We start from the raw sequence: 20242 nt of genomic DNA, 5'->3' as shown, positions 1-20242 counted from the left end.
CTATAAAGAAGTTTTATGATTGAATAAATTCATTGATCAAGCTCTCTTACATTTCTTTATGCAGAATCAAATTTGACAAATTGGTTAAAGTCCATTATGCCCGACATATTTGAATAAATCTCATTTAATAAAATTCTGCCTACTGTAATCTTCTTACAGTATTAAGAGATTTCTCTCTTGTGCCCTTCCTCAGGCTTAAGATTATCTTTAAGTTTTCTTTATAATTTAAGTGTCAATTTCTTCTATAAGATTAAGCTTAAGAAAGTGCTTATTTTTATTTATGCGTGTCTTCTCAGTCATCATGACTAGAAATATTTTATTGCTTTTTTTAATTTACAGTGCTAATTAAAATTTAAAAATAATCTTATTTCTTCTCTTAACTTAATTTTTATTTTCTCATTTTTTTTTCTTTTTATATTTTCTTTCTTTTTTATGCCCATGACGGAAAGAGTCCAATTAAATCTAGAGCGTATGATCCCCGAACTAGAAGAATACAAAAACAGAGGCGTCTTTTCTACTGTAGAATGTCAAAAAATAATCCACACCAGAAAAAAGCACGAATTTAGACTACAAAGATTTGATAAAAAATTACTTGACATTTTACGCTACATAGAAAGCGAGACTCTTCTTGAAACAATCAGAGACAAGAGAATCAAAAAGAAGAATCTTAATATAAGTTATTATGACAAGAAAATAACAGAGAAAATAATAAAACTTTATAAAGAAGCATTATTCAGATTTACTGATAAAAAAATAATTGTCAAGTTCACTGAATACGCCATAAAAAAAGAGATGCACGCAGATCTGAAAGATGTTTACGCGTCATATTGTCTGAAAAATACGGGAGACGCGGAATTGTGGATTTATTGCGCGGTGAAATTGTACGAGATAGACGACGTGGACTCGTCACGGGCTATGTTTTTTAAGGGAATAAGACTCAATCCCGAATACCATAAATTAAGAGTAGAATTCTTTAGAATGGAAGTATTACATATATTGAGAGTAATGGAGACAAATATCAAGTTTGGAATAGAAGAAGAACAATCTGATGAGATATTAAGCATAGCTTATAATATATATTTAGATACAGTGGAAATATGTAAAGAAAACAAAATGATCGAAGAAATGAAACAAATAGCGAAGAAAGTAGAAGAACTTTATAAGAAAATACAAAATACAGGAAATTAAAAGAGACGGAAAGTAGAGTAAAATTTATAAAATAAAAAAAATAAATTAAAACAATGTAAAGAAAACTATAGTATAAGTAAATATATGTAAATAAATGTTGTAAAGATATATTATAATTTAAAATGTGTATGTTGTAAAGATATATTATAATTTAAAATTGTAAATATATTGTAGTAATGTAAATATATTTTTACACTATAAATTTTAAATATATTTTATAATTTTAAATGTCTATGTCTATATATACTTTTTTTTTAATTATAAATTGTAAATATTTACAGCATATTTGTAATACCGTTTTTAATTTAATTTTTAATTTATTTTCTACTTGCGTAGAAAGATATAAAATTAAATTTTGAGTCTTGTTTAATATTAATTTACATGTTATCTAAAACATTAATTTAAATTGATCAATTGAGCTTATAAATTCACCCTATTAATGAACCCAAAGGTAAATTTAAGCTGGAGAAACCTAAAAGTCTCTACAAATCAAGGAATCGTACTAGACACTTGTAATGGTAAAATAAACCACTCACAAATCTCAATACTCCTTGGTGGTACAGGAGCGGGGAAATCTTTATTATTCAACATATTAGCAGGTAGACAAAACAATACTCTACAAATTACTGGCGAAATATTAATAAACTTCAATAATATTAACAATTCCTACCTAAAAATAGGTAGTGTCATATCTCTAGTAGACGAAACATTTTATTTTTTTCAAAAACAAACTATCTGGGAAACATTTTATTTCTCTGTAAAATCTTATCATCTTGATAAAAACACTACATTTTTACTAAATAAAACTCAAGAAATAATTAATATACTAGATTTAGAAAATATAAAAAATAACATGTTATTTAATTTATCACAAGGCGAAAAAAAACTTGTGAGTATTGGCGCTATATTAGCAGAAGATCCTGATATTATTTTATTAGACGAACCATTTGTAATGATCGATAAATGGCATACTAAAAGAATAATGAAAATTTTGAAAAAATTGACTGACCATCATAAAACTGTCTTGGTGTCAATTAATAGTCCGGATATCGAGATATTAAAGAAATGTGATAAAATATTTGTATTGGCAAACTCTAGTTTCATTTTTGATGGGAGATATGAAGAATTTGAAAAATTTTTTCAAAAAAAAAATGAAAAAATTGAAGATTTTTTATCAGATTTGTTGACAGTAGATTACACATCAGAAATAATCGAAATAAATAAAAGACAGAAAATTAGAGAACTAAAAGAAAGATGGTATAGAAATCATAGTCAAGATATTGATACTACAATGTATCAAAGTATAAAATATTCTGATAGAAAAAATAATTTAAAAAAAATAAGTTTGATATTAAAAAGACATTTAAAAATTTTTAAAAGGTCTAAAGAAACTTACAGGATGGTAATTATACAAAAGGCGACATTTTTAATTATAACTTGTATTGTTTATCCATTTATAGGGTATTATCAGAAAGATATACAAACAAGAGTAGGACTATGTGGATTTTTTGTATTGAATTCTATTGATAGATCCATGAGCATTGCTTTGTCGTCATTTTCGCAGTCGAAATTAATAGCGAAACGGGAGATAGTCGCGGGAATGTACACAAGTACAGAAATGTACATTTCTGAATATATTTTCGATTTCGTTTTGCTTTATTTGTCTACTGTTTTGTATGTAGTCCCAGTTTATTGGATAGCGCAAGTCAATGACAATTTGTACAGATTTGTATTATTTCTTATAAATCATTTCTGTTTGGTACATTTTACTGTAGCTTATTCGTTGTTAATAGGTATAGTGACGCATTCACATAAAGAAGCTCATATGTACGGATCAGTGGGTCTACTTATATTTTCAGCTTTTAGTGGTATTTTCGTAAATGTCAGTACAATACCAAGCTTCTCGAGATGGATTACGTGGTTTTCGCCTTTGTATTACGCATTAGAATTTAGTCTACAAGTTTCATTAAGTAATCTTAAATTTGTGTGAGATAAAGAGTCGTGTTTTAGGTATGGATATCAAGTATTAGAAGAAATGGGAATGAATAGAATTAATAAGTTTCTAGGGCTAATTTTCACTTTATCCCCCCCCTTACCAATATAAATACAGAATTTTTTATTTTTAGCCCTGTTTTTTAAAAGTCGAAGCGTCCAGAGCGGAAAGGAACAGAGAAAAATTTACATAAGTAAAAAAATGGTCTTAGAAATATCTAATTTGATCATAGTTTATGAAAAATATATTATTTAAACCAATTTAATAATGTTTTCTAATAAACTATGAGTTAAATAGAAGTCTAAATTTGTAAAAATATGTTTTAACCTATTGCTTTCTTTTGTCATTACATTTAATTTTTGCTAAAGATAAACATGTTTATACTTAGTTTATGTTGTTTAAAACAGAATCTAGGTTAGGTTATTCTTAGTTTGGTAGTATATTTATTAGTCTTGTTTTTTAGGTTTTTATTGGTTTTTCTAGACAAACAAAGTAAAAATAATGTTATATTTATGCTCTTTTAAGAATTATTGAATCGTATAGAATGTCAATTTATTAATATATGTTATATTTTAGCTCCAAAAGTAAAATATTACATGTTTGGAAAATTCTTTAATTCACGAAAAAAATTCATTTATAACAGCAAATGAACCTTATAAATATTGTTTATATAGAGATTTTCGTTGTTATACATTGCAATGTACAATAAAGATAAATCTTGATCAATAATTGGAAGAAGGAAATTTTTAAAAAATTGAAAAAAAAAAAACGAAAAAATAATTGTTTTATTTTTGGTAAATATGCTATTTTATTACAACTTTATTTTTTTGACTTTTGCTCCTTCACATTTTTTCCGCTTCGAATTTCGAAAAAAAGGGATATTTTTTAAAAATTCTTAATTTATATTTCTAAGGGGGGGGATAAAGTGAAAATGCTCCGTTTCTAGCTTTAAGTATTTTTATAATTTATATTTTATTAATAATTTTTTTGGGACTTATTTTTAGTTCATTGAAATTTAAGCCGAGAATGGTAAATGAAAAAGTCGATGTATGGAAAGATTTTATATATGAATAATAAATTGATTGATTATGTAATATTATTATTTTAATATAAAAAATTTATAAAGAAAAGATTTAATACATTATTTTTGTGTATTAAACTAGCTATAGATCTTCTGTTTTAAATGGATTTACTAAGTTTGTTTTATATGAGTTTGATTACTGGTTTTAAAAGAGAGAATTTTTTATTGTTAAATCAGTACTTTTCTATATGCATTTGACTAGTGAAATCAAGTCAAAATTTGCCATAAAATACAATGAAGGCATTTTGAAATATTTTCGAGTCGATTTTTTGAAAATATGAAAAATAAGGAGGTTATAAATAAAAAGTTTCTTTTTTTAATACAGTAGCGTTATTTTCTAAAATAATAAGTATATTTGTAAATATGCTTTGACACAATGTACTCTAGCATTTAAAATCTATTTTAAATGTTAAATTTATAAAGCAAAGATATATAAAGTAGATTTATTTTTTATTTTTTAGTTCATTTCTTTATTTTAACTACCAATGGCTTATTTATTGCTCTTTTTACTTCTACATCTTCCCAATTTGCACATTTCTTTTTTCTTCTACTCGTCTTCTTAATAATTCTCCATTCTTTCTCCACATTCCTATTCAATATTTTCCCATTTATTACATTTTTCTTTTTATTTTTAATCCTGTCAATATTTTTTTCCAACCGTTCTAATTGTATTTTTTTCATATTAAAATTTTTTTTTTTAAAGGGCTTTTTTAAAAATGGGCTACGCTTTATTTATTTTTGGTCCAGCTGGTACAGGAAAATCAACATTCTGTTCTAAATTAGTAGAACATGGCAAAATTATCCACAGACAATTTAATCTTATAAATTTCGACCCAGCACAAACTAACACCAAAACTGATTATTTAATAGACATTAGGAAATACATTACAACTACAGAAATCATGGAAGAATGCGATTTCGGTCCAAATGGAAGTTTAATGGTAGCATTCGACGAGTTATATAAAAATATTGATGAAATAGAAATTGAAGAATATAGTAATGAATATTTAATATTTGATTTTCCTGGACAAATAGAACTATTTATGCATACTAGTAGTATGAATAATATTATTAATTATTTTTCGAAATTTTTTAAAATATCAATTTTGTATTTTTTAGAAGGACAATGTGTTTATGATGTGAATAAATTTATGGGGAATTTGTTGTGTGGGTTTATTTCGATGTCTAGGTTTGATTATTTTATGTTTTTTGTTTTTTCTAAAGTTGATTTAGTAGGTAAAGAAAAAATTGAAAATTTTTTAGAAAATTTAGAAAATCTTTCTGAAGGTAATAAAATGTATAAGAAGATATTAGATTTGGCTCAGGTTGATTTTAAGATGATTGATTATAGTGATGAGGATAGTATCAATGATTTGTTATATTGGGTTGATAATAATTTACAATATTATGATGATGTTGATATATTTCAAGACAATGAGTAAAAAGTTTTTTTTGTTTATAAAGTTTTTTAATTTTGTTTATTAAGTGTGTGTTTTATTACATGTTAATTGATCTTAGTTATCTTAGTATATTTGTTTACATCTTATCTCAAAATATTTATTGAATAATATCTCTTTTTATACGAGAAATCTTTTCTTTTTCTTATCATTTTGAATTTTTCTCAACCCCATATGCCCAAAAATGATCCTTACAAGATTCTCAATGTTACTCGTAAATCCACTCCCCAAGAAATAATTTCTTCTTTCAAAAAACTAAGATACAAATACCACCCAGACCGCCCCAAAGGAAATCGTCTTCTCTACGACCAAGTAATAGAAGCCTACGCTTCAATCCAAAATAATCCTCAATCTTATGTAAATGTAAATGAATTTATAAAAAATTATAAAGGATCAGAGGAAGAACTCAGAGACATTATTGAAGCTTATAATAAATATAAAGGAGACATGCAAAAAATTTTAGACAGTCTTATACTTGTAGAAGATTCTGAAGAAGAGAAAATCCGGGAGATATTAAAAAATGAAATAAAAAAAAATAATATTAAAAAATATAAAAAATTTGAAAAAAAAATCAAAAAAAGACGAAATGAGAGTAAAAAAGCAGAAGAAATTGCTAAGAAAATGGGGATCAATTTGGATTTATCACTTGAAGAACTTTTAAATCGAGAAGATAATAGACAAGAAGAATTAATAAAAAGACTTGAAGATAAATATACCAATATAAAGAGTCTTAAGAAATAAAAAATATGTTTAATATACTATTATATTTAAAAAATAGTACTAGATTTGTTTAATATAATATTAGATTTGTCAAATATAATATTATATTTGTTTAATATAGTACTAGATTTGTTTATTATAATATCTTATACTTGTAATAGTATCAATACTGTATAAATTTATTTGTTGTACAATATTTAGTTCATTGCAAATTAGTAAATTCTATATTAAAATCTTCTATCTCTTCATTTTCTTCTTTTACTATTTCATAATCCATTTTCTTAAATTTAATTTTCTCTACTTCAAAATCCATTTCACTGAATTCTTGTTCATATTCTTCAGATTCTTCTTTCTCAATATTTGTCTCTTTGAAATTCTGAGATTTCCTTTTTATGAATTTTGATTTTAAGTTTTTTAATATTTTCAAGTCTGTTTCTTGTTTCTCCTCGTAGTACAAGTCATTTTCTTCTTGGATTTGATCTTCTTCGTCTATGAAAGATCTGTTTACACTGTTTTCTTCAGATGAATCTTCTGATTCATCTTCACTGCATTCTGCAGATAGATCTATGTATTTATTCTTTAAGACATCTTTCTTAATATTTTTACTTACGTCATTATTTAAATTTATATTATTATTATCAATAGAATGATCAATTTGACGTTCTTCATTTTGATGTTCTTGATTTAAATCTTCATTTTGACTTTCTTGATTTAAATCTTCATTGCTTAAAAATCCACTCATCTCGCTCAAATTAAATCCAGAAATATTATTTTTATAAAATATCAAATCTATATTTTCTTCTTTATCATTTTGATTTAATAACTTGTTCTTTATTCTTTTCTGTATTTCTTGTATCTTCAACTCATTAAATATTTTATATCTGTAATTTTCTAAATACAAATTTGTCGCATCTTCTTTTGTAAAATTGACTCTTTTTAATGGCATAAAAAAAACAAGGGCGAAATAAACAAGACTTATTAATATTATAAGACTTATAAATATTATATAAATCTAATAAATATATATAAATCTAATAAATATATATAAATCTAATAAATATATATATATCTTTTATAAATATATATAAATCTTTTATTTTGTTATATTTTAGTTAATAAACATGATATTTTACTTCTGTCACTTATTCCTTGTATCTCATCTTTATCTACTGTCTGAATCATCAAGAGACCTCCAAAACTAGCATGAATTTTTATTTTATCTTTAAAATCTTCTATTTTGTAAACTACCCCGTTCATTTGATAATCGCATTTGACTTCTTGCTCGTAGTCATCATAAATCTGAATATTGAGCACATCTTCATTATTCAATTTCATGAGTATGGAATGATAATCAATAACACATTCATCATTATTAGAAGATTTAAGATAAGCTCTTGAGACATTCTGGTATAATTTGCCATCTTTGTCTATGGCGTCGACTTTATATTTTTTATTAATGACAAGCATAGGGGGCAAAAAAAAAATAAAAGAAAAGAGCACATAAATAAAAGAAGAATATATAAATGTGTATATTTATTTGTTATGTATTTAGAAAAGAAGTCCCTGTTTATCACTGTCTTCTTCTTAAGCAACTCCTTAATTTCTAAAATATCAAAATCTATTTTACTGAATAAATCATAGTCAAATATCTTGTGATTAATGGCATATTTAAAAATATCTGCTACTTCGAAATTATTAATATTTGTACAGACAATGTAGTATGACAAATTTGTTAGTTTACAAACAAAATCTATATCTTTAATTTTTACCGATAATTTATCAACAAGATAATAAAATTTATCTTTTCTATCAGTAGGAATTTTATCAAAAATCTTGTCTATTTCTACTAGCCATAAATGTTCGTCTTTTATATTTAAATTATCAACAAATTCTTTCTGAACTTTCCACTTGGCTAAATTGTACAGTTCATTTAAAATATTAGTTATAGTCATGAGGGTAAGAAAATTATTTATTTTTTGATTTTTTCTTGTATTTTGTCACGTAGATCAGTGTTTTCTATTTCTAAGATTTCTAGTCTTTTTTCATAATAAATTATTGATTTCTCTAGTGACTGAATATCGTCTTGTAGATTTTTAATAGATTCGTGTAAATCAACATCTTCAATATTTGCAGACTTGTCTCTGTTAATTTTAAAAGACATTTTACAGGGGGGATATATCATAACTGAGAAATGTATTAAACAAATGGAGATTATTAGTTTATTTTATCAATGACCAAAATATATACAAAAGTTTGTTTGTTCCTAAAAATATAATAAAATTTGTAAAATATTAGCATAAATAAATGAGGAACAAAAATAGAAAAATAATTTTTGAAAAAAAAGAAAACATATAAAGAGGTCTTTGTATTTTTCATACAACTGATACTTTGAGATTCTTACTCACTAAAACTCCCTCCAATAATCCTAGTAATGTTATTCTGTCTTAGAGACTATTAGAACATGCTGATCACGTCTAGCAAGATTCACAGCAGATGCAAATATCGGGCAAGATTTGAATAGCCCGAGGAAATGTATCAACGTACTAACATAAAGGTCCCCACAATCATCTGTATCGCACATGTGGCTCCTTATACCGCCAATTCAAGAGTCCGGCATTTTTATTGGACTGCATTAACCACCAGTCTCCCACCGGTTTCGGCCAGCAGGTAAGAATCTTGTAGGATAGGGTCCACGAGACCTTCTATTGCTTTACTTCGTCTAGTCTCATAGTTAGCTCTAGGAAACGACATTAAAGTGCACCAGCTATGGGTTCCAACTTGGCCGTACCCATTAGATACTTTTGTGTATAATTAAGTTACCAGTGGAGTATTACTGTTTTTCGGCACTGAAGTGCGTTTCCATATAAGATGTATTGAATCAACATAATATTATCATGGGCATTTTCATCATCTTGTTTGTTTTAACTGCATCATGGAAAGTACATACAATATCGGTGCAACTAGATTCGAACCCTACCATTGCTCAATGAAAGCATCGCCTTTGACCACTGAACTGGGGCACCTTATTTTGGGTTTAGATTACATTTGTCAGTCATTTTAATATCATTTATCGCATCATGCAAATCGAGCTTATATTTGTCTTTACCAAGTTGACTTATAACTAACCAAAAACAACTCTGTTTTTAAACGCTAAATTTCGCGATCTACCAAACATTAATACGGAAGCATCTCTTAAATGAAATAAGAGAACACCTCTGAGTAATTCAAATATATATATATATAGAAAATTATCGATGTTTATATGTATCAAAACAAGGTTGGTTTGTGATGTGGAGGTGCGTGTGAGATATAGATGATAGTGAAGACCTTTATGCTAGTACGACGATGTCTCTTCTTGAGTTACTAGTCAAATATCCTCTGTATGGTCACCCTGGACACGATTTGAGATATGGACGAAAAACATCTTCAGGTGCAAAAATTCGATTTGATTCTGTAGAGCTTATTTGCCGGCAAGTTATAAGAGGGAGTATAGCGAGAAAAAATCGTACAGTTTTAGTGGATAAGGATCAATCACAGCTCCATCTGGTTCCCATGTAATGTTTCTCCCTTGTTGTTACTTGCAAAAAAAAATCGAATAAAAATAAATTTGCAACTTGTCCATTGCACAAAAAAATTAATTTTTGTTTGCCAGTTAGTTTTTAAGATTGCGAATAAACTGATAAAACGACATAAATGGTTATGTGTTGTTTTTAATTTGAATCAAAGACTATTATTTAGAACATGACGTTGACATTAAAGCAAAATATTTTAATTGTATACATTTATTGTATCTTAGTTATGGAATGTATTTTAAGGACCCTTCACATTTTTCTATAATTCCTTTTTCTATTAGAATTTTCACGCTATTGCTAAAATCGTCATTCGAGAAGATAAATTTGTCTGTGTGCATTTCTTTTATTGTTTTTAAAGTGTCAGACTCAGACATATTTTTATATTTTTTCATTGTATTAGATATTTTACAGAGGTAATACATTTCTTTATCAATCTCATGTTCTTTATTTAGATCTTCTTTAATAAAATAATCCACTACATTTGTAGTCTCTGCCTTGCAATTTAAAATAAATTTATCATTTTCAGAGATTAATAATTTGGAAGTTATTAAAGATTTTACTGTAATTTCTAAAAGAGATTGAGTCATGCCTGTCTCATTTTTAATTATTAATTTTGTTATAAATTTATAGTTATTAAATAAATTAATAATTATGTATTGTAGAAAATTAAGCCGAAATTCTTTATCTCCTAATTCTATAACAACTACGCTGTATTCCCAAGCCCAATTTACTCTACTTTTTTCTACATTCTTCATTTTATCTGTAAAAATATCAGGAATTTTTATATTTATATTTTCAATATCCAAGGCCCAGGCAGATTCTGTTAATAAAATTATACCTGATTTTGTACTAGTAAAATCTTTCATTTCACTAAACATGATTTCTCCTTTAAGTTTTAAATCTCGATCTTCACATGTCAATAATGTAAAAATCTCTAATTCTTTATAATAATTCACCTCATACAAAAGAACTCGACGACTTACTTCGCGAAGATATTTTTTAAAAAAATCTATTTTATCATCTACCAAATCGTAAAGATAAACGAACACTCTAAGAAGCGCACTGTCTTTATACGAAACATTTGGTGCCTTTGATAAATCAGGTAGACTTACATTTCGCTTATGCGTGTAAACTTGATTTTTCATTGGAGGTTCTTCTTTAGATTTTAATTTCTCTGGATTATCAAATGGTATAATTTCTTCATAATTAACTTCTAAAATTTCTTCATTATTAGAACTTGACGATGACTCATTGTCTCCCCAATAATCAATGCCTTCTTCTTCATTAAAATTACAAATTTCACTTCTAGCGTAAAAATCAATAAATCCTTTTCTTAAAGTTACGTATTTTTTTTCTAATACACAATCTCCAGAAATAATTAAATTGCTAAACTTGATAAGTCTAGTACTTAATGAAGGATTAAGAGAATTATAAACTTCTTTTAACTTTTTCTTAAGAATTAAATAATACATTTTAGAATTATGAAATCCTACCTTGACTACATGTTCGAACAATGTATAAAAAATATACAAAGTCTCAATATTTTTATCAAGTAAATGATTAAAACTTAATATTTGATTAGTTAAAAACTTTAGTAATACACTTTCTAAAATATCAGAAGAAAATTTTACAATTGATAAATGTTTCGTGATAATTTTCATTTGATTTAAAGCAGGCGTAGTGTAAGTGTATAAATTCTGAATATTACTAGAAAATAAAGCATAAAAATCATTTAAGGGGAAATGAGTCATTTCGTTCTTTGTAAAATTAGAAATTGTTTTACAATTTGATTGTAAATTTGTTTCTTTTTTAAAATCATTAATTCTATTACTCTTAACTTGGGGAGCATTCCCATTTCTAGTACCTGGAATAAAATCATCTAAACTAAAAGATTTTTTATTATCAGTCATGCTATTTCTAATTGTATTTAATATTTCTACTGGTAAATTATGTTCAATTAATATTTTATAAATCTCGTTTTTTATCCATTTCTTTTTTTGTACAATTAAAATATCTTCAATTATTAAATCTAACTTATTCCAAGATTCTTTTAAAAAAATATTTTTTCTTCTAACTCTTTCATTTTTTATAAAAATATTTACACTTTCTAAATATTCAAAGATATCATCTTTTTTAAATTTATTAACAAAATCTGTGCATTTATCAATTATATTAGAAAAAGCATATTTTTCATATCTTTCTGAATAATATAAAAGTGGCATTTTCGGATCTACAATTATATTTTTTAAACTTTCTATACATATTTTTATTTCTTCTGGATTATCATGAAAAATTATATGTTCTCCTAAATTAATTTTTTTATATTTGAAACATTTTTGTAAAATACATCTCTCCCAAAGTAAAAAGGCAAAGTTGTATATAGATTTTGTTGTTATATATTGATTTAAATAATCAGCAAGTTCATTTATACTTTTAACAAAGGCTAAATATTTTTTATAAAATATTGTATATTCACTAATCCATCTATCAGACTCAAAAATTTTATGCTTATTGGCTTTCAAAATTTCATAAAGAAAATCTCCTATTTTCCAATACAAATCTTCTACAAATTTGTGAGAAGTTGATGTACAAATAATGTATACATTGTTGTAGATAATTAATGCACTACATTTCTTGTTATTGTATAACAAGTCCAATTCATAATGTATTAAACTCCACATTTTCTCAAATTGTATTTCTGTCAAATAAATTTTTCCAATGTTCATATTTTTTGTTTATGCAATATTTTGAATTAAAAGTTTATAAATCATTTATTTTTATTTTGTTTATAAAAACAAACAAATTCATAAAAATTAATTATTTTTAAAAAAATAACAACGCTACGGTTAAAAATTTTATTACTAATTTTGATACCATCATTTTATATTTGACATCGACTCCTATTTTAAACCCCTTTTAATGATTGAGTAGTCTTGATCTTCGTGCCCATCATGAAAAGAAAGTTTAATATTCCTCTTAAAGAAAAAGAAGATAAAATTATATTTCAAATTGTAGTTGATAAACATATTTATGAAATGGCAAAACAAAATAATAATGAATTTAATGTCACAATTACAGTTCAAACAGACGACCCCAAGTTAAATTTCGATATATTAAAACGGAATTAAAAATTATTTACTTTTTACACAACAGTTTTATAAAAATAAAATTGTTTAACATTTATTTATTTTTTGTGTTCGTTTGTACCTTTTAAATTAAAAAATATTTTTCGATTAATTTATTATTTCATAGTTGCACAAATAAATATGTTAAATGCCCAATTTGAATTATATTTCTATATAATTTCATTATTCTTTCCCAGTCATGTATCTTGTTATGATTATTACAAGAAACTAATTTTTTTTTATAATTCGTGTTAATCATCTCTGAATATGAGTTAGATCAAACATGTAAATAAATAGGTATAAAATTCGTAAAACTAATTTATCTGAGCTTATAATTATACAATTACTCGTATAGACTCTTTTTCACCAATTAAACCCAGATTAATTTAAGCATATTCTGGCGATTTCATTTCATTTGATAAAATTAAATTCGTTGCCTCTATGTCAAGACAATTTAAATGTTCACTGTGGAAACCCTTAAATTAATTTGTAATATAATATTGCTTTAAGAATATGAAATTTGTTTTTTTTATGATTATTGCCATGTAAACTTCGGAGTTTTTTTAAAAGGCAAAGAAATTTCTTGTCTGTAAAAAAAAGTCATTTAAGCAAGAATCTGTTAAAAAATGAGTTTTTTTTATCTAAATTAACACGTAACAGTTATTTAAAATGCAGTATAATTGTGAAATTTTTTTTAAATAGTGTTAGCTAATATATAAATACCAATTAAATTCTGTATAAAAGATTAAAAGTTTATTAACGTTCTCCTGCTACCTTCAAGTCTTCATTAATTTTTTTAATAATCTCCACTAGATTCGTATCTTTTTCAATTTTATAACACCTCCAATTATATTCTTTAGCTTTTTCGATATTAAATTTACTATCATCAAAAAAGTATATATTCGGGTTATCTTCAATCTTTAAAAGCTCAATTATAAATTCGTACGAAAAGGCAAAAGGTTTGCCTCTTGTGCCCATTTCAGTATCGTCAATACATACGACCCCGTCAAAACAGTCTTCTAAGCCTAAACATCGTAAAATAGATTGGGATCTTGATTTCGAGCCATTAGTAAAACAATACTTTTTATATTTCAGATCAAGTAAAACTTCTCTTAAAGAAGCATCTTTAGAGAGATAAACTTCATATTTAAAGTTTCCTCGCAGTGTCTCAGCTTCTTTGACTGTTTTTTCAAAAAGTTTATAAAATCCGCCTCCTTGCATCGGACTACTGTTTAAAATCTCATGGAAAGTTTTATCTGTAATTTTCGGGTTATTTAGATGATCAAACACAGTCATCCACGATTTATATTCAGCTTTTTGCATATCCGAACTCATCTTGTACAATGTATCATCAATATCGAAAATAAACACGGGCTCGTTTTTCTTTACAGCCAAAGAATCTTTGTAAGTTGCTAGACTATCAGGATGGATTGTAATATACTTGAGAATCTCACTGATTGTAGTCATTTTAAGGGATATAATTTTTTAATATCACGACGTCCATGACGCATCAATGATTTTTGATTGAATTTGAAATATGTCAAAATTTAATTCTGAATGACAAGATAAAGTTTAGATTTTATTTATATTTAGAAAATAAACTATATTGAATCAATTACAAAATTATTGAAAAAAAAACCTGTAGGTTTTTACATTTGTTTTTTTAAAAAAAATATATTTTACTTTTACGAATTTATATTCCAGTAAAATGTGTTAATGTCCTATTAATAAATATTTAATGTATGAGCAAACAATATTAGAAAACATTAGTTCATCACCAGGAATAAATTTACAGAAAATTTATTTTTAAAATTTTAATGAGTATCAAAAGAAAAATTTGCATGAAGACTAAATCCTGGGCCGATATTCTAGACTAAAATAGAAAACAAGGGATATGTTCATGAACACGAAAAAAGATCAATAAATTGTATTTCTAAGATTATTATAAAGCTATACTTTATAAAACTCGTTTCATTTGATCAAATGAACAGACACCAGACATCGATTAAGAATAATCTAAGTATAAAGATCCATAGAATATTTTTACAAATATGGGCTAAAGTCAGCTTTAACAGAAAAATTTCGATATAGGGGTTTTTTGCCCCTTTTTTTAAAAAATGGAGGAGAAAAAATGTTGAGGAAGAAACAAAAATAACAAATAAAATAAATAATTTAATAATGCGTGAAAACCCATGGTAGAAGAGTTCCTTTGTAGCATATACCTGGATAAATAAAGTTTCGCACTACGAACAGATCTGTTTCTATTTGGAATAGAATTTTTTAAAGAGCGCCAATTACCTTCTATGGTATTTGTATGAACTCCGGTTATTGGGTCTCTGAAGTGTAGAGAAAAATTTATTACCAGATGTTGGTTAAATATTAAGCACAATTTTTAGTAGGCTCTCCACATATCGCTATAAATTGTACTATTTCTGTCTACATACTTTAACAAAAGATTAGTTAACGTTATTTGGTCTCTTTTCTCAATATATATAAATATAATTCGACGTTGTATGGTACGTTCGACTATACCAAAACACCAGAAACCTTTTACTGGTTGGCCTCTATTATATTTATTTTTACCAATCTTAGATTCATCAATCTCTACAATAGTATTATTACCACCTATAATTCCGATACTAGCCAGATATGTCTGATAAATATCAATTTCTTTTAACTTTTTTAGTATATTAGATATTGATTGCCGAGAACAACCTAGGATTTGACAGATAGACTTACGAGAATATCCAAGAATCCACATATTAAGTATCTGCAATACTGTAATATGGTCTAGTCTAGAATGCTGAAAGAAAGTATCTTTCCATACAGAAACATTAAATTTGCATTTAGTCCATTTACATCTCGAATTCATGCTTTTTTTGTCCTTTATTTTCATCTCTGATCCACAAGATCCACATTTGCGTTTCGCTTTTTCTATTTTCAATTCATAATATATATTTTCTAGTTCTTCTCTTGTTTGAATTCTCTCCTCCATTTTTTAAAAAAAGGGGCAAAAAAAACCCTATATCGAAATTTTTCTGTTAAAGCTGACTTTAGCCTAAATATGATATAAAAATGGACTGTCCCCTTTAAAATCGATTTGTTGGCAAAATTTTTTTTCTGCTAAAATTGTCATTGCGTGAATCTTTGAAATACTTGTAAGTGCTCTTTGTACCATACCTATAGCTTCTTTGTTTTTTTGTAAAAAAAAATAGTGTAGTTTTAAAAATGTTTCCCTCTTTTGTTTTACGAGATTTGAGTAGATAGCGCCATGTTTGAATTTCTATAATATATGATATCTAACTTCTCTAAAATCTGAAAGTTACTTACAAAAAGTCATCTATTGTTTTTTTCTAGCCAGCCATCAAATAACTGTAAAATTTGTGAAATTATGCCTATAATCTAAACATAAAACATTTAAGACTTGTTTTAATTCCCAAACTGTAGAGATTAAATATATAATCTCGTCTTAGCACAAAAAAAATTATATAAAAGGTCAATAGTGTGAATAATAAGATGGCAGAAATTTATTATACTGCCTAACTCATATAATTTTAAATTATAACGCGATCGTATAAAATTGGCACAAAATTATGACATGTTTTTATATTATTCTAAAATATAGATAAATTAATATCAATAAATTTATACAATTTTCTGAGTTCTAGGCGCCAAGTTTTAACTCAAATGCAGTCAATCTTTTAATTTAATTATACACATGCACCAAACAGTTTGACCACTATTTGTTAACGATTTCTTATGTGCTTTGCTAAGGGATTACGAATATACATAACTTGGTACCATTTGAGCATTATTCCCTTCTTTTTTTAAAAAAAAGTAGGTTTTAGAGTGCCTATTAATTTCGTATTAAGATACTCCTTTTATTAATTTTATCAAGGATATCACGATTTACTAGAATTAACGAGAGCATTTTTCTTGTAATGCCAAGTTTTTTATGATTTTTTGGTTAACACAGATATAGCCATGATTGCAGTAACCCGTGAATTTTATTCATCGGAGACGTTTTTAAAAGTCAAATGACAAGCAAATATGTTGTTAAATAAAAGGTCTATCTCGGCAAAAATATTATTTTTCACTGCGCAGTATTCTCCGTAGGTTGATTATGTGTTTTTAATAATTAATACTACGATATCGAATGTAAAAAAAACTTTATTCGATATTTCAACAAAAGATCGTTTTGATCTCTCGCTAAGTTATAATGACTAGCACTGTTATTCTTTCATTTCTCTCCATATTAGAGCTCATAAAATTCAAAGAGATATGACACTAAAGAAATTCAAACATGCCACTTAAAAAATTTGAAGGTGCCCTAAGCTCAGTGGTTGAAGGCGTTGCATATTGAGCAAAGACTGAATTCGATTCTCAGGAGCACCAAAAATTTTCCTACTTTCTATGATGCCGTTGGAACAACTCAGAAGATGTAAATGTACACGATAATCATTAAGTTGATTCAATGAAACTTGTTGGTGTCCAGCCACAAGGGGATTAGCATCTAGTGTAGAAATGCACCTCAAAGCCCCCAAAAATAGTATCGCCCTTTGGTGACTTAATGATACATAAAAGTATCTATTGAGTACAGCATAGTTGGAGCCCATAGATAGTGCACAAAAGTGTGGTATCCTAGAGCATACTAAGAGACTAGACGAAGTAGGGCAAGAGAAGGTCTCGTGGACCCCATCATACAAGATTCTGTAACGCGGTGGCCGAAACTAGTGCGTGACTGGTGGTCAACGCAGCCTAATAATAATGCCGGGCTGAAGATGTGATCGTGTAAGGAGCCGTGTGTGCAATACAGATGATTGTAGGGACCTTTGAGTCAGTACTATGATGTCTCTCCTCGGGTTATAGATAACCATGCCCGTTAAGTATATCCGCTGTGAGATCACTCTGGACCCGATTTGAGGTATAAATTGAAAGCGTTCTCTGGAGCCAAAGTCTAATGGCCCCGGCGCGCTTGCTACCCGGCAAGTTATATGGAGGGAGTTTTAGTGAGTAAGAATCTTACAGTATCAGTTAGATGAGGATTACGCCCCAATCCCTCTGGTCCCTATGTAAGGTTTCTCCCTACCTCTTACTTGCAAGAAAAAAAAACTTAAAAAATTCAAGCTTGTCAATAATGATCTAACCCCATGCTCTCTACTATTTAGATGATGTTTTGTCGGGTCATAAGTTTAAAAAAAGTTTTAAAAACATTATCTAGCAAGACCGAATAATTAAACGAGCCTTGAGACTTTAAATCAAATACGCCTCCTCTGCCGATAATATGCAAGCTTACTCGTTCAATTTCTTTTAAGCCCATGTTATACACAATGATAAGGAGTTTAATATAACCATTCCAAATCTTAAATTTGTATTAGACCTACTAGCGATATTATATTTTATCGCCATAGGTGCAAAAAATTAAAAAATCAAGATATATTTCTGCATAGGCGAAGCACTGAAAATATTTGCCTTTTTTCAAAGCAGTACAAATTTTTATAAAAAAGGTAGGGTGAATCCTCCACATCCAATACAATGTAGTTAAGAATCTACAAGTCAGCGCGAATAACTTAAGCTCTTCAATTTAATCATTAAAAATGTAGGAAGAATCATTCGAATGCTTAGTTTAATATGTATATGACATTTCCATCAAGTACTACCAAGCTTGTAAAAAAAATTATCTGCAAAAATACAACTAATTTCAATATAACCAGTGTTTATTTACTAATTTTGTCAACCACGATATTTTCATCAAGATTACTAATAAAATAAAAGAAAACGTTGTAACGGCTAGATTCTGCCAATAATCTAGCATTTGCCTGTCTTAAGATACATTTAAAACATGTTAGGAAGTTTGGCAATCATAAATATTGCTGAAATTATATTATAAAATAAAAACAGCAAAAACTTCCTGTATGTTTGATAGAGATCATCATATTAGACTGGAAGTAATACACTACAACCGGAAAAATAATAAAGATCTCTTAATTGCTATTAGATGAAGTTTTTATGATGTAAAAACATGCACTGAATCAAAATTACGAAGTAATTTTGATTTAACACATTAAAGAATATTCGCCGAAGAAAAACTTTTTTTTAAATTGTGACTTTAAAATTGCCCAACTTCGTAATAAAGGTTACTAAAATGATATTATTGAGAACTCATAATCATGTAGAGTTCAACAGTCGTTTGGTGAATAAACCTAAAAGGTATCTCGATTAAGGCAAATTAGTTGAAATTTTACGAATATTTACCATTGTTCGATAATTTTATAATTTTCCAATATTAATATTGAATTTTGTAAGACATACTTGAGCTCTGATGTTAAAGAAGAACAAAAAGGATTTTTCTCTTAGGTCCTTCAATATAAACATTCATCAGGAATATCTCCACATAAATTGGGTTAAAGATAAATAGAGAAATGACGTTGTTAGGAAATATTGATCATAATAATAGTTAAAAGCGACAAGATTAGATGTAAAAAAATCTCCTACATTTCTACACCTTAGATGAAATAATAGCAAATATAAGTATATTTTACCGTGTAATATTAGGTATATTATAAGTAGCGCCATGAGCATACAAAAACTATGCCATTTTTTTATAAAATCTTAATAGTCCTAGAAACGAATATACGCGCCGTGAGCGTGCAAAAACTAGGCCTTTTTTCTTAAAAAATATGTTTAGTCTAAAAACACGACCAATGCAAATTGTGCCCCTTTCTTAAAAGTAATATAATAAAATAATACACTAAAAAAAAAATTCTTTTATTCTTATATTGCCCTCTTAAAATATCATAATATTTTCTTGTAATATCACATATAAAATAAGTCTAGTTGGTATATTTGTTCCTCATATTTTTCTACACTAAATTCTTCCAAAATGATGCATTTTCTTATTCTTATTCCTACATTTTCTTCATTTTTACATCTAAAAACCAGATATATATAATCTTCATTATATTTCTCTACGCATTGTTCCAATGCATTAAGAATTCTAAATTTCGGTTTACTTTTAAAATGATATTTAATACGATATCCTTTTAATTTCAATTTCGGATGTTTAATATTTGTAATTTCCATATTAACCAAAAAATAAAAACAGG

The 20242-nt window shown here is 26.8% G+C and overlaps 13 protein-coding genes across 13 annotated transcripts; 4 read left to right on the top strand and 9 right to left on the bottom strand.

Annotated features, from left to right (window-relative positions):
* Nucleotides 1-438: 438 nt before the first annotated feature.
* Nucleotides 439-1188, top strand: VNE69_03288 (U3 small nucleolar RNA-associated protein 6 (UTP6); the record flags this gene model as incomplete). The annotated part of the gene is made up of 1 exon (XM_065473150.1): nt 439-1188. The coding sequence occupies one exon, from the start codon at nt 439-441 to the stop codon at nt 1186-1188; it is 750 nt and encodes a 249-aa protein (XP_065329222.1).
* Nucleotides 1189-1627: 439 nt separating this feature from the next.
* VNE69_03287 (ABC transporter) lies at nt 1628-4255 on the top strand (the record flags this gene model as incomplete). Its single annotated transcript, XM_065473149.1, has 2 exons — nt 1628-3158; nt 4128-4255. 2 exons carry the CDS (start codon nt 1628-1630, stop codon nt 4253-4255), a joined length of 1659 nt encoding a protein of 552 aa, XP_065329221.1.
* A 469-nt stretch (nt 4256-4724) lies between these two features.
* On the bottom strand, nt 4725-4943 carry VNE69_03286 (uncharacterized protein; the record flags this gene model as incomplete). The annotated part of the gene is made up of 1 exon (XM_065473148.1): nt 4725-4943. The coding sequence occupies one exon, from the start codon at nt 4941-4943 to the stop codon at nt 4725-4727; it is 219 nt and encodes a 72-aa protein (XP_065329220.1).
* A 35-nt stretch (nt 4944-4978) lies between these two features.
* VNE69_03285 (GPN-loop gtpase 3) lies at nt 4979-5704 on the top strand (the record flags this gene model as incomplete). The annotated part of the gene is made up of 1 exon (XM_065473147.1): nt 4979-5704. One exon carries the CDS (start codon nt 4979-4981, stop codon nt 5702-5704), a length of 726 nt encoding a protein of 241 aa, XP_065329219.1.
* Nucleotides 5705-5893: 189 nt separating this feature from the next.
* On the top strand, nt 5894-6460 carry VNE69_03284 (DnaJ subfamily C member 9 (DNJC9); the record flags this gene model as incomplete). Its single annotated transcript, XM_065473146.1, has 1 exon — nt 5894-6460. One exon carries the CDS (start codon nt 5894-5896, stop codon nt 6458-6460), a length of 567 nt encoding a protein of 188 aa, XP_065329218.1.
* A 181-nt stretch (nt 6461-6641) lies between these two features.
* VNE69_03283 (uncharacterized protein) lies at nt 6642-7385 on the bottom strand (the record flags this gene model as incomplete). The annotated part of the gene is made up of 1 exon (XM_065473145.1): nt 6642-7385. One exon carries the CDS (start codon nt 7383-7385, stop codon nt 6642-6644), a length of 744 nt encoding a protein of 247 aa, XP_065329217.1.
* A 155-nt stretch (nt 7386-7540) lies between these two features.
* VNE69_03282 (DNA-directed RNA polymerases I, II, and III subunit RPABC3) lies at nt 7541-7906 on the bottom strand (the record flags this gene model as incomplete). The annotated part of the gene is made up of 1 exon (XM_065473144.1): nt 7541-7906. One exon carries the CDS (start codon nt 7904-7906, stop codon nt 7541-7543), a length of 366 nt encoding a protein of 121 aa, XP_065329216.1.
* Nucleotides 7907-7987: 81 nt separating this feature from the next.
* VNE69_03281 (uncharacterized protein) lies at nt 7988-8391 on the bottom strand (the record flags this gene model as incomplete). The annotated part of the gene is made up of 2 exons (XM_065473143.1): nt 7988-8022; nt 8067-8391. 2 exons carry the CDS (start codon nt 8389-8391, stop codon nt 7988-7990), a joined length of 360 nt encoding a protein of 119 aa, XP_065329215.1.
* Nucleotides 8392-8408: 17 nt separating this feature from the next.
* VNE69_03280 (uncharacterized protein) lies at nt 8409-8621 on the bottom strand (the record flags this gene model as incomplete). The annotated part of the gene is made up of 1 exon (XM_065473142.1): nt 8409-8621. The coding sequence occupies one exon, from the start codon at nt 8619-8621 to the stop codon at nt 8409-8411; it is 213 nt and encodes a 70-aa protein (XP_065329214.1).
* Nucleotides 8622-10235: 1614 nt separating this feature from the next.
* Nucleotides 10236-12737, bottom strand: VNE69_03279 (cullin-like; the record flags this gene model as incomplete). Its single annotated transcript, XM_065473141.1, has 1 exon — nt 10236-12737. One exon carries the CDS (start codon nt 12735-12737, stop codon nt 10236-10238), a length of 2502 nt encoding a protein of 833 aa, XP_065329213.1.
* Nucleotides 12738-13892: 1155 nt separating this feature from the next.
* On the bottom strand, nt 13893-14603 carry VNE69_03278 (putative nucleotide phosphatase; the record flags this gene model as incomplete). The annotated part of the gene is made up of 1 exon (XM_065473140.1): nt 13893-14603. The coding sequence occupies one exon, from the start codon at nt 14601-14603 to the stop codon at nt 13893-13895; it is 711 nt and encodes a 236-aa protein (XP_065329212.1).
* Nucleotides 14604-15528: 925 nt separating this feature from the next.
* VNE69_03277 (DDE-TNP-IS1595 domain-containing protein) lies at nt 15529-16131 on the bottom strand (the record flags this gene model as incomplete). The annotated part of the gene is made up of 1 exon (XM_065473139.1): nt 15529-16131. The coding sequence occupies one exon, from the start codon at nt 16129-16131 to the stop codon at nt 15529-15531; it is 603 nt and encodes a 200-aa protein (XP_065329211.1).
* Nucleotides 16132-19952: 3821 nt separating this feature from the next.
* Nucleotides 19953-20219, bottom strand: VNE69_03276 (subunit 2 of splicing factor 3A-like; the record flags this gene model as incomplete). Its single annotated transcript, XM_065473138.1, has 1 exon — nt 19953-20219. The coding sequence occupies one exon, from the start codon at nt 20217-20219 to the stop codon at nt 19953-19955; it is 267 nt and encodes an 88-aa protein (XP_065329210.1).
* Between the last annotated feature and the right edge of the window lie 23 nt (nt 20220-20242).

Source organism: Vairimorpha necatrix, chromosome 3 (genome assembly GCF_036630325.1).
Source record: "Vairimorpha necatrix chromosome 3, complete sequence".
Taxonomy (NCBI): Eukaryota; Fungi; Microsporidia; family Nosematidae; genus Vairimorpha; species Vairimorpha necatrix.
The sequence above is the reverse complement of the archived record's forward strand: the minus strand, read 5'-3'. Positions and strand labels throughout refer to the sequence as shown.